The following is a 13,094-nucleotide window of genomic DNA, read 5'->3' as shown; positions in this document are numbered from 1 at the left end:
TGACAAAATAAGACTGTTTGCCGACTTTGTCTCACAAATGCCTTTAACTCCTTAAATAAGCACTTTTTTGAATTTTGGTACCAGTCTATTAAGTTTGTATGAGCAGTTAATATGAAGTCAGCATTTTCCTGAACATAGCATACATGACCTCGGGGGACCTTGAAAGGTCAGACTCAAGGTCGCTCAACTTGAATTGCCTATAACTCCCAAACCATGGCAGATAGAGCTCAAATTTGTATAGGCCACTAATATAAAGTGATATATCACCTTTCCATTGAACATAGTTTATATGACTCTGTAAGGTTGCTCAACCTTGAATATTGTATGCAGTTGCGTTACACAGCCAGACAGCGTACTACAGAGGGGGACTAACGGCTAAAAGGTACATAGATAGCAAAGAATGCAAAGCACATCACACCAGATCTCATCTCATTATCTCTAGACGCTTTATCCTGTTCTACAGGGTCGCAGGCAAGCTGGAGCCTATCCCAGCTGACTACGGGTGAAAGGCGGGGTACACCCTGGACAAGTCGCCAGGTCATCACAGGGCTGACACATAGACACAGACAACCATTCACACTCACATTCACACCTACGCTCAATTTAGACTCACCAGTTAACCTAACCTGCATGTCTTTGGACTGTGGGGGAAACCGGAGCACCCGGAGGAAACCCACAGGGAGAACATGCAAACTCCGCACAGAAAGGCCCTCACCGGCCCCGGGGCTCGAACCCAGGACCTTCTTGCTGTGAGGCGACAGCGCTAACCACTACACCACCGTGCCGCCCATCACACCAGATGTTAGATATAATTATAATGAAAAATATGGACTCCGTAAACCAGATTAAGCGGCTTTAATTAAAAACACAATTTCATTACATATATACAGTTGATGAAATGATCAAAATAAGAGGATTCAAGAATAAATAAGCATGCTATGAACATAAATCAAGAACATGGAAAGACAAAGGCAGGAAACAAGCTTGCAAACACTATTCAAACACCAAGCAATTCATGTTTCAATATTATGTCAGTGCAAGAAACATTTAGAAGTAGAACATCTTATTTAAAAAAAAAAAAACTTTGCTAAAAAGAAAATTGTTCTTTTAGCATTTCTTGCAAATTGCAAAAGAAAAATTTGAGTCTTTAGCACTTTTCGCTAAAACTATTTGGGTCCTAGAGTGAGCACAGGGATGCCTCCGCCCGGTAGACTACACGCCTTATCAAGTTGTGATTGGGGATGGACATTTGACCTCACAGTGACCTTGACCTGGTGAAATTACTTGTATTAGCCTTGGAGATATTGTGTTGACAAGGTTTTCGGACAGGCATTTGACCTCACGATCGCAAAATCTAACCAGTTTATCTTTGTCCCCAAATGGTGAAAGTTTGGTGAAATTCCTTTCATGTCTTTGAGATATGGCGTTCACAAAGTTTGGGGATGGACATTTGACCTCACAGTAATCTTGACCTGTGACCTTTTAACCTCATAATCTAAATCAGTTCATGTTTGTCCCCAAATGGTGAAAGTTTGGTGAAATTCCTTACATTTGCCTTGGCGATATCGCGTTCACAAGGTTTTCGGACAGACATTTGACCTCACAGTGACCTTGACCTTAGGATCTCAAAATCTAATCAGTTCATGTTTGTCCCCAAATGCACAAATGGTGAAATTCCTCATATTTGCCTTTGAGATCTCGCGTTCACAAGATTTCGGGACGGACGCATGGACAACCCGAAAACATAATGCCTCCTGCACCTTAAGGTAGCGGAGGCGTCTCGTCTCGTCTCCTTCCGCTTATCCGGGGCCGGGTCGCGGAGGCAGCAGTCTAAGCATGGAAGCCCAAACTTCCCTTTCGCCAGACACCTCGGCCAGCTCCTCGAGGCGTTCCCAGGCCAGCCGAGAGACTTAGTCCCTCCAGCGTGTCCTGGGTCTTCCCTGGGGGGACATGCCTGGAACACCTCCCCAGGGAGGCGTCCAGGAGGCATCCGAAAAAGATGCCCGAGCCACCTCAGCTGATTCCTCTCGATGTGGAGGAGCAGCGGCTCTACGCCGAGCTCCTCCCGAGTGACTGTGCTTCTCACCCTATCTCTAAGGGAGCACCCAGCCACCCTGCGAAGGAAACTCATTTCGGCTGCTTGTATCCGTGATCTTGTTCTTTCGGTCATTACCCAAAGCTCATGACCATAGGTGAGAGTCGGAACGTAGATCGACCGGTAAATTGAGAGCTTCGCCTTTTGGCTCAGCTCCTTCTTCTTTTACGTGGAGGCGTAAAAATACGAATTTGGTCCAGGATATGCCCTTTAACAGCTGTATCCTGCCCCTGAATTGTTGTGTCCTGACTTCCCCCCCGACACACACACACACACACAAAGTTGTGTTTGAATGCTGGGAATGTCCGTTGTGTGTCTGTCTTATAGTCTCATCTCATTATCTCTAGCCGCTTTATCCTGTTCTACAGGGTCGCAGGCAAGCTGGAGCCTATCCCAGCTGACTACGGGAGAAAGGCGGGGTACACCCTGGACAAGTCGCCAGGTCATCACAGGGCTGACACATAGCCCATGTTTACATTAGACCGTATCAGCGGATCATCAGATTAACGTTTTTAAAACGATTAGTGTGCACACAGCAACACCAACACATGATTTGCGTGCACATAGCACCGCCAATACACGGATACGCTCGGCTCCGCAGGCATCCTGTGCTCCAAATCACTCCACCCTGAACAGCGAGTGCCCTCTGAAGGGTGCGCACTCCGGCCCTGCGCAGCTCACACAGCGCACGAGTGAAGTGCACAAGCAGTGATTCGGGACTGAGCCGCTGTGTGTGTGATCCCAGCGCATATCACTTACTACTTGCAAGTGGAAGGATGGCAAGCCTAAAGACAATCATAACTACACAATGGGCAGTATTTGCATCAGTATTTTCATACTTTTATACTCTTTAATGAAAGGTGATACAAGGCGGAAGTCCGCGCCATTTTTCAGCAGTCGCGTCACATGACCAACGCCAGCGAATCAGGAAGGTGGATGTCACAGTGACGTTGTCCAATGAGACGCCAGCTAGAGCTCAGCACAGCGTATCCGCGTATTCTCAATGCTTACACAGTACCGGAGCTGACATGATCTGGATTGAATACGTGGACGCTGGCGGATTCCCGTTTCCCGGCGTTTCCAGGCGGTTTAATGTAAACGGACAGTGCATCCGCGAAGAAAACGAGACAGATACGGTCTAATGTAAACATAGCCATAGACACACAACCATTCACACCTACGGTCAATTTAGAGTCACCAGTTAACCTAACCTGCATGTCTTTGGACTGTGGGGGAAACCGGAGCACCCGGAGGAAACCCACGCGGACACGGGGAGAACATGCAAACTCCGCACAGAAAGGCCCTCGCCGGCCACGGGGCTCGAACCCAGGACCTTCTTGCTGTGAGGCGACAGCGCTAGCCACTACACCACCGTGCCGCCCCTCTGTCTTATAGTGTGTTGTTGTATTTAATGTCTGTTGTGATTGAGAGAAATTGGGGCCCCTACTATGAGCTTGGGGTGCCCCGTTTTTCACACACCAAGTCATTGTGGTAATGTTAATATGCTTGTAAGATTTATTTTGATGACGTGTGTGAAAAAAAAAAATCAAATCAATCTTACATTTGACCTCTTACCCTTGCCTAGGACGCTGAACTGTAGAACACGACACAGTGTCCCTAAGTGAATGGAAGGGAAAGGTTAGAGCTCTTAGCCAGTCATGCTAACTGAATAAATATCACCCTTTAAACAGGCCAAGTTTAAACATGACATTTTTTTTCAGTTTTTAAATACAATTATTTATAAAAAAAAAATAAAAATGCCACATTACTATACTACAGTCTAGCTACTAACTATTTACCTAGCCACTTTAGCATCCTTGCTAGCCCGACATTCAAAATAAAACATATGTATTTATATTTATTTATGTAAATACTTTAAAAAATATTCATACTTGTAAATAACTTCCTTTATCTTTTAGGTTTATTTATGTAAAAAAAATTGGATATAATCATGTATAAACGCTGCTGCTGACTAGTCCGAATTACAAATAGCGCACTTCCGCCTTCATATGTGCACTACATAGGGAGGATATAATAACAGAAATGGGCCACACACTATACCCTTCACAGTACCCGATGTGTGTTATTGGAACCAGCTCGCCAGCTGACGCTCTAAAACCGCCTGAAATTGACGAATAAAAAGGCATGTTACTCACTGTACAAGGTACTCACCAGGAAAATCTGAGAAACCGCCTCGATAAAACCCGATTCATATCGACCGGAAAAGTACACAAAAGCAAAGTTCACAACCAACACTTCTCTAACTCACTCGCTCACTGCTTAAGCCACGCCCACTTATATACGATCCAACAGTGACGTGTCGACTCCGATCAGCACACGTGATATTAAGTCATCTCATCTCATTATCTGTAGCCGCTTTATCCTGTTCTACAGGGTCGCAGGCAAGCTGGAGCCTATCCCAGCTGACTACGGGTGAAAGGCGGGGTACACCCTGGACAAGTCGCCAGGTCATCACAGGGCTGACACATAGATACAGACAACCATTCACATTCACACCTACGGTCAATTTAGAGTCACCAGTTAACCTAACCTGCATGTCTTTGGACTGTGGGGGAAACCGGAGCACCCGGAGGAAACCCACGCAGACATGGTGAGAACATGCACAGAAAGGCCCTCACTGGCCACTGGGCTCGAACCCAGAACCTTCTTGCTGTGTGGCGACAGCACCAACCACTACACCACCGTGCCGGGCCTGGATCTTTTCTTTCTCAGGATTACAACAGATCAAATCTCAAACTGTCTCTGCGTTAATTTTTTTGTTTCAGTGTTATCTTTATGACAAAGCGTGCATATATACATACACTGCCGTTCAAAAGTTTGGGGTCACTTTGAAATGTCCTTATTTTTGAAAGAAAAGCACTGTTCTTTTCAATGAAGATCACTTTAAACTAATCAGAAATCCACTCTATACATTGCTAATGTGGTAAATGACTATTCTAGCTGCAAATGTCTGGTTTTTGGTGCAATATCTCCATAGGTGTATAGAGGCCCATTTCCAGCAACTCTCACTCCAGTGTTCTAATGGTACAATGTGTTTGCTCATTGCCTCAGAAGGCTAATGGATGATTAGAAAACCCTTGTACAATCATGTTAGCACAGCTGAAAACAGTTTAGCTCTTTAGAGAAGCTATAAAACTGACCTTCCTTTGAGCAGATTGAGTTTCTGGAGCATCACATTTGTGGGGTCGATTAAATGCTCAAAATGGCCAGAAAAATGTCTTGACTATATTTTCTATTCATTTTACAGCTTATGGTGGTAAATAAAAGTGTGACTTTTCATGGAAAACACAACATTGTCTGGGTGACCCCAAACTTTTGAACGGTAGTGTGTGTGTGTGTATATGAGTGATTCCACGCTTATGGGTACTGAAATGGGGACATGAACTTATTTTTAAAAATTCACCTAAAACCATTTCTTTTTTTTTTTTACCATCAGGTCACAAAACATGTAATCTTTAATGAATGATATGTTAAAAGATAACTTTAATTTTCTGAGATGTAATAAAAACATATTTATATGCCAAAGTCAGAACGTAACAGAAGTGTTGTGGACATATATATTCTCAATTTTAACAATGTAGAATTACTTTTTGAAACACAGGAAGGTGATGTTTTAGCAAATATAATGAATAAACATGTGTAGTAGAATAAACATACACATTCTTTCAATAAGATTAACATGGTATATAGCGGCGGCACGGTGGTGTAGTGGTTAGCGCTGTCGCCTCACAGCAAGAAGGTCCTGGGTTCGAGCCCCATGGCCGGCGAGGGCCTTTCTGTGCGGAGTTTGCATGTTCTCCCCGTGTCCGTGTGGGTTTCCTCCGGGTGCTCCGGTTTCCCCCACAGTCCAAAGACATGCAGGTTAGGTTAACTGGTGACTCTAAATTGACCGTAGGTGTGAATGTGAGTGTGAATGGTTGTCTGTGTCTATGTGTCGGCCCTGTGATGACCTGGTGACTTGTCCAGGGTGTACCCCGCCTTTCGCCCGTAGTCAGCTGGGATAGGCTCCAGCTTGCCTGCGACCCTGTAGAAGGATAAAGCGGCTAGAGATAATGAGATGAGATGAGATGGTATATAGCTAGATTGTAATTAATTTGTAACAGACGCGAGATGGACAATCGTAACAGAAGTAATGGAACAGACATCATTTTGGAACTCATAGGCTTGACTTTGGCATATAAATATGTTTTTATTACATCTCAGAAAATTAAAGTTATCTTTTAACATATCTTTCATTAAAGATTACATGTTTTGTGACCTGATGGTAAAAAAAAAAAGAAATGGTTTTAGGTGAATTTTTAAAAATAAGTTCATGTCCCCATTTCAGTACCCATAAGCGTGGAATCACTCATATATAAAAACTTTTATTTTATAATATTTCTCCCAACAATACCGGAAGTGCTTGGCTTCACATGGCTGCAGGGCAGTGAGGCGGGGTGTCTGGCTGCGGTGTGCAGTGGGTTGTGTGTGAGGAGCAGGAGGAGGACATGGCCGCGCTCTCTGTGGCTCCGCTCAGGGTTTTCAGGCGGTTGGTGACCGGAAGGACCCGGACACACTGCAGCAGTTTCCGGAGGAGCGCGCGCTCAGTAAGACATTACTATTCCGTCAACAAGCAAAGTCGAGGTTCCGGTTTACTCATGTTTATTACACACAAACACCGGCGTGGAAACACCGTAGAACTAAAGAAACAATAGGCTAAATCATATACTCTCTCTCACACACACACCTTAAAATGTAAACAAAATCATATTTCCACAAAAACAGAACCAGGGTGGCCGCGGGTCCTTAAAAAGTCTTAAATTTAATTTTCCTAAAATAAGGCCATTAAAAAGTCTTAAATTTAATTTTCCTAAAATAAGGCCAAAAGTCTTAAATTTCAAACCCCGTGGTCTTAAATTTTCAATCTTAAATTTATGGAGATTTTACTCAGTCATATCGTTAAAATGCGGTACACTTTGGATGGGGAAAAAGTTTAATCGCTTGTGATGCTCAGAGTTATACCGCGCAGGCGCCGAATCCACCGGTTGCTAGACACACGCGTGCTTGACAACCACTCGGTGCCTGATGTGTTGATGGAGGGCAGTCCGAGCCACAGTGGGTCACTGTAAATTTAATGATAACTGGCTGCAAGATGCAAAATACTCGTGGTGGCTGAGAGACCTGTAAGTCGGGCACAGTGGGGATAAGAGCGGTGGACTCTCAGGTGAAGAGCGCCAAGCACGGTGCTTCTGCTAAAGGCAAAATATCCGACTTCAGCGCTGCCACCACTAACGGTCTGGAGAAGAGGATAGATCTGCGGGATGGAAGAGAATATTGTGTGTGTGTGTGTGTGTGTGTGAGAGAGAGATCGTTCCAAGCGTTTTAAGAAGTGCAAGTGAGCATACCTTTCAAGTGAGTGAGCCGAGGTTTCAGGTGTATGTGCATTCAGGCCATTATTAAAAAATGTTCTGTTTCCGGTCCACCGGCCGGGTGAGTGCCGTTTGTGCGGGTTCGTGAATCTAAAATCGAACTTGACATTTCCGCATTCCCAGGGCTTTCCACTAACGCTACGTTCACACTGCAAGGCTTAATGCTCAATTCCGATTTTTTTGTGAAATCCGATTTTTTTGGCTATGTTCACACTGCAGGCTGAAGTGACTCAAATCCGATCTTTTCGCCCATATGTGACCTGTATCCGATCTTTTATTGACAATATGAACGACACAGATCCGATTTTTTCAAATCCGACCCAGGCCGTTTGGATATGTGGTCCTAATTCCGATTCCTATCCGCTCTTTTCATATCCGACTTCAGTCTGAACCGCCAGGTCGCATTCATCCGACTTACACGTCATCGACAAGCCACAAACGTCACTATTCTGCGCTGAAGTAGGCGGCGGGTCTCTCAAAAAAAGTTAAAAAAAAAAAAAAGTTACAACAACGTGGCACATAATCACGGGCGCAGATAGAGGGGGGGACTCGTCCCACCCAGATTTAAATTCACCTCACTCGGTCCCCCCCACTTATAGGGAGGAAAAAACGTCTATGCTGTCTTTCTTTGCATAAGGCAAACCTCACGGAAAAATCAAAACCATTCGGTTTATTGAGGTGCACGGCAGTGTATACATAGTCGCAACAACTCACATAAAACAAAACAAAGACTGATATTCGGTTGGTTTCGCTGCGCAGACTGCACAGGTTGCGAGCTCGAGCTTGGTTGCTATGGTAACCCACAACAAGTCTGACAGGCATATCGGGGTTGGGGTTGGTTTGCTGGCAGCTTTGTCCCCCCCAGTTCAAAAAACGTATCTGCGCCCCTGCGCATGACATCAATGCGAGGGACGCTTCGGGCTGTGAAGGTTCTGAATCTTCTCAATGGAAGGACGCAGAGGTTAGGGAGCTGATTTCCATTTGGAGGGATACAGCTATTCAAGCTAGATTGGATGGGTCATACCGCAACCGGGCGGTTTTACTTCCGTAAACACTGGCCATGCTCACTGCGTGTGACGTCGTCGTATCCTGCAATGCGCATGCGGAACACTTTTAGGTCGCTTTTCGTTCATACTGAGGATCACATACAAGTCGCATATATTTGTTAATGTGAACGACCTCACAAAAAAATCGGATTTCACAAAAAAATCGGAATTGAGCATTAAGCCTTGCAGTGTGAACGTAGCTTTTGTGAGGTCGTTCACATTAACAAATATATGCGACTTGTATGTGATCCTCATGCTGCGTTCATGTGCTATGGGAAGATGATATTTTCCAGTTGGGAAGTGGTATTTACCAGTGTGTTGTGTTCACATGCTTTTGTTGTTGTTGACAAATTAAAGATGGTGGACCAGATTCAAGTTAGCAATAGTTAGTTAGCTATCGTTAGCAATAGCGTCTGCTCTGGATAGGTAAAAACAAACCATAACACATTTTTAAAGGAAACGGATTTCTAACGTATTATATTACACTTGTTAATGACGCAACATTGCATAGACACCAAAAACTACCCACTAGTACTAGTAAAAAAGAACTTTAGTAGCGTACAATGCTTAACATTCAAGTGTCTTGTACCGCTCGCCGCCATGTTGAAAAGGTTAAAGTTCATCTCATCTCGGCAACTCGTGTATCAAAATTTTCTACGAGTTGCCCAGTGGAAAATACCACAAGAGGGGGCGTTCATGTGTGCTTTCCATGTCGGCGTTTGGTATTTACCATAATTCCCATAGCACATGAACGCAGCATCAGTATGAACGAAAAGCGACCTAAAAGTGTTCCGCATGCGCATTGCAGGATACGACGACGTCACACGCAGTGAGCATGGCCAGTGTTTACGGAAGTAAAACCGCCCGGTTGCGGTATGACCCATCCAATCTAGCTTGAATAGCTGCATCCCCCCAAATGGAAATCAGCTCCCTAACCTCTGCGTCCTTCCATTGAGAAGATTCAGAACCTTCACAGCCCGAAGCGTCCCTCGCATTGATGTCATGCGCAGGGGCGCAGATACGTTTTTTTGAACTGGGGGGGACAAAAAACTGGGGGGGACAAAGCTGCCAGCAAACCAACCCCAACCCCGATATGCCTGTCAAACTTGTTGTGGGTTACCATAGCAACCAAGCTCGAGCTCGCAACCTGTGCAGTCTGCGCAGCTCAACCAACCGAATATCAGTCTTTGTTTTGTTTTATGTGAGTTGTTGCAACTATGTATACACTGCCGTGCACCTCAATAAACCGAATGGTAATTAGTCTTTTGATTTTTCCGTGAGGTTTGCCTTATGCAAAGAAAGACAGCATAGACGTTTTTTCTTCCCTATAAGTGGGGGGGACCGAACGAGGTGAATTTAAATCTGGGTGGGACGAGTCCCCCCCTCTATCTGCACCCGTGATTATGCGCCATGTTGTTGTAACTTTTTTTGAGAGACCCGCCGCCTACTTCAGCGCAGAATAGTGACGTTTGTGGCTTGTTGATGACGTGTAAGTCGGATGAATGCGACCTGGCGGTTCAGACTGAAGTCGCATATGAAAAGAGCGGATAGGAATCGGAATTAGGACCACATATCCAAACGGCCTGGGTCGGATTTGAAAAAATCGGATCTGTGTCGTTCAGATTGTCAATAAAAGATCGGATACAGGTCACATACGGGCGAAAAGATCGGCTTTGAGTCATTTCAGCCTGCAGTGTGAACGTAGCCTTTGACTACGTTCAGACTGCACCCTGAAACAACCCATATCCGATTTTTTTTTTGCCCATATGCGACCTGTATCCGATTTGTTATTGACAATCTGAACGACACAGATCCGATTTTTTCACATGCGACCCAGGCCGCTTGGATATGTGGTCCTAATTCCGATGCATATCCGTTATTTTCACACGCGGCTGCAGTCTGACCGGACAGGTCGCATTCATGCGACCTACACGTCATCAACAAGAGACAAACGTCACTATTCTGCGTTGGCTAATCCCGCCTCTTTGGTGGAAAACAACAACATTTTGTACAGTTTTCAGAATTTAAATAGACTTTTATAGAATTGATCAAGCTAATGGTGGATTTGGTAGGGACCTGGATGTTGATCTGTTAGCCTGATTAAATAAAACAGTTTCCATAACTGATTTATAACTTAAACCATCCTGTATTACAAGATTATAAGATTGTTCTGGAAATTTCCAGTAATTTGACACCTTCGGTCTCATTAGTCTGCTGCCCACATTAATCAGATTATTGTGTGAGTTCCGCCGCCGCCACAAAAACCACATCGCCAGGTCTCGCCTCATCTCCATGCTTTACTTGCAAACATGAAGAGTGCGCTTTTTTTTGTTTACATATTACGTAGATGTGCTTATTCCGTGTCAATTTGCGCGTGCGGGACACTTTTGGGTCGTTTTCCGTTCATATTGGAGATCGCATACAAGTCTCATATAATTGGTAATGTGAACGGCCTAACAAAAAAATCGGATTTAACAACAAATCAGATATGGGTCGTTTCAGGTTGCAGTCTGAACATAGTGTTAGGGCCTCTGCATGCTCTTGCGATAAGGCTTTCGCAGATAGCTTTTCGCAGACAGTTGTAATTTATCGTTGAGCGGGGAGTAATAGGCGTGCGCGATGTTATTCACTGCCACAACGCAAGGGGGTGCGAAGTCGCGAAATCGCTAGGAGTAGTTGGTGGGTGTGGTTAGTGGAGTGTTTATCCTCCGGTTATTTATAATGACTAGAACTGGAGTCGTATAGATGTACGTACTTCCTCAATCAACCGCTCTTCGTGCTGCTCCATCTTCGCTCGTGTTTTTAAAAATGGCGGTCGTGAAAACAAAACAAACCGGGAAAGTAGGGAAGCGGAAGTGCGTGTACAGCGGATGTAGAGTGGACCAATCAGAGCCCTCTTGTCTGCGACGCTGTCTGCAAGGCTTCTGTGGTGGTCACAATTTTTGGGAGGTGCGCACAGAGCGTCTGCGAAGGTGGGGGGGCTACGCAGACACTATCTGCGACGCCGTCTGCGAGGACTGGGTTGTCAGCGTAAATTGGCCTTAAGGCTCATACTAGCCAGCCATGACAAATAAGTAGCCGGGGGGGCAGTGTGTGTGTGTGTGTGTGTGTGAGAGAGAGAGAGCAGCCCCTCCCCTCTCTGCTCCCTGAGTGGAGCTCATTGCCTTGGTAACGGTGCTCAGGTGCAGGGAAGAGACACAATCACTACGTTCAGACTGCAACCTGAAACGACCCAGATCCGATTTGTTGTGAAATCCGATTTTTTTGTTAGGCCATTCACATTACCAATTATATGAGACTTGTATGCGATGTCCAATATGAACGGAAAACGACCCAAAAGTGTCCCGCACGCGCAAATTGACACGTAATAAGCACATCTACGTAATACGTCAACAAAAAAAAGCGCACTCTTCAAGTTTGCAAGTAAAGCATGGAGATGAGGCGAGACCTGGCGATGTGGTTTTTGTGGCGGCGGCGGAACTCGCACAATAATCTGATTAATGTGGGCAGCAGACTAATGAGACCGAAGATGTCAAATTACTGGAAATTTCCAGAACAATCTTATAATCTTGTAATACAGGATGGTTTAACATCCAGGTCCCTACCAAATCCACCATTAGCTTGATCAATTCTATAAAAGTCTATTTAAATTCTGAAAACTGTACAAATGTTGTTGTTTTCCACCAAAGAGGCGGGATTAGCCAACGCAGAATAGTGACATTTGTCTCTTGTTGATGACGTGTAGGTCGCATGAATGCGACCTGTCCGGTCAGACTGCAGTCGCATGTGAAAATAACGGATATGCATCGGAATTAGGACCACATATCCAAGCGGCCTGGGTCGCATGTGAAAAAATCGGATCTGTGTCGTTCAGATTGTCAATAACAAATCGGATACAGGTCGCATATGGGCAAAAAAAAATAGGATATGGGTCGTTTCAGGGTGCAGTCTGAACGTAGTCTTACACTACGTTCAGAATGCGACCTGAAACGACCCATATCCGATTTGTTGTGAAATCCGATTTTTTTGTTAGGCCGTTCACATTACCAATTATATGAGACTTGTATGCGATCTCCAATATGAACGGAAAACGACCCAAAAGTGTCCCGCATGCGCAAATTGACACGTAATAAGCACATCTACGTAATACGTCAACAAAAAAAAGCGCACTCTTCAAGTTTGCAAGTAAAGCATGGAGATGAGGCGAGACCTGGCGATGTGGTTTTTGTGGCGGCGGCGGAACTCGCACAATAATCTGATTAATGTGGGCAGCAGACTAATGAGACCGAAGGTGTCAAATTACTGGAAATTTCCAGAACAATCTTATAATCTTGTAATACAGGATGGTTTAAGTTATAAATCAGTTATAGAAACTGTTTTATTTAATCAGGCTAACAGATCAACATCCAGGTCCCTACCAAATCCACCATTAGCTTGATCAATTCTATAAAAGTCTATTTAAATTCTGAAAACTGTACAAATGTTGTTGTTTTCCACCAAAGAGGCGGGATTAGCCAACGCAGG

General features: G+C 44.7%; 2 protein-coding genes across 6 annotated transcripts in view; one reads left to right on the top strand and one right to left on the bottom strand.

Annotated features, from left to right (window-relative positions):
- Positions 1-13,094, bottom strand: part of eci2 (enoyl-CoA delta isomerase 2) — a 56,490-nt gene that overhangs the window by 37,531 nt on the left and 5,865 nt on the right. For 2 of the 5 annotated variants that reach the window (XM_060922500.1, XM_060922502.1), the window contains exons 1-2: positions 4,268-4,396; positions 3,671-3,712 (exon numbers count right to left, since the gene is read on the bottom strand). The exons of 1 other annotated variant lie outside the window; for it this stretch is intronic. In XM_060922500.1, the coding sequence (XP_060778483.1) occupies positions 3,671-3,712; positions 4,268-4,308 (83 nt within the window). In that variant the 5' untranslated portion in view covers positions 4,309-4,396. Of the gene's footprint in view, positions 1-3,656; positions 3,713-4,267; positions 4,397-13,094 lie in introns of those variants that run through there. 2 more of the 5 variants (XM_060922503.1, XM_060922501.1) reach the window with 2 other exon arrangements.
- Positions 6,529-13,094, top strand: part of rmdn1 (regulator of microtubule dynamics 1) — a 38,712-nt gene continuing 32,146 nt past the window's right edge. The window contains exon 1 of the mRNA XM_060922509.1: positions 6,529-6,702. Coding sequence (XP_060778492.1) covers positions 6,604-6,702 — 99 coding nt within the window. The 5' untranslated portion in view covers positions 6,529-6,603. The remainder of the gene's footprint in view (positions 6,703-13,094) is intronic.

The sequence above is a fragment of the Neoarius graeffei genome, chromosome 5, assembly GCF_027579695.1.
Source record: "Neoarius graeffei isolate fNeoGra1 chromosome 5, fNeoGra1.pri, whole genome shotgun sequence".
NCBI classification, from domain to species: Eukaryota; Metazoa; Chordata; class Actinopteri; order Siluriformes; family Ariidae; genus Neoarius; species Neoarius graeffei.
This window is presented reverse-complemented; position numbering and strand designations above follow the sequence as displayed.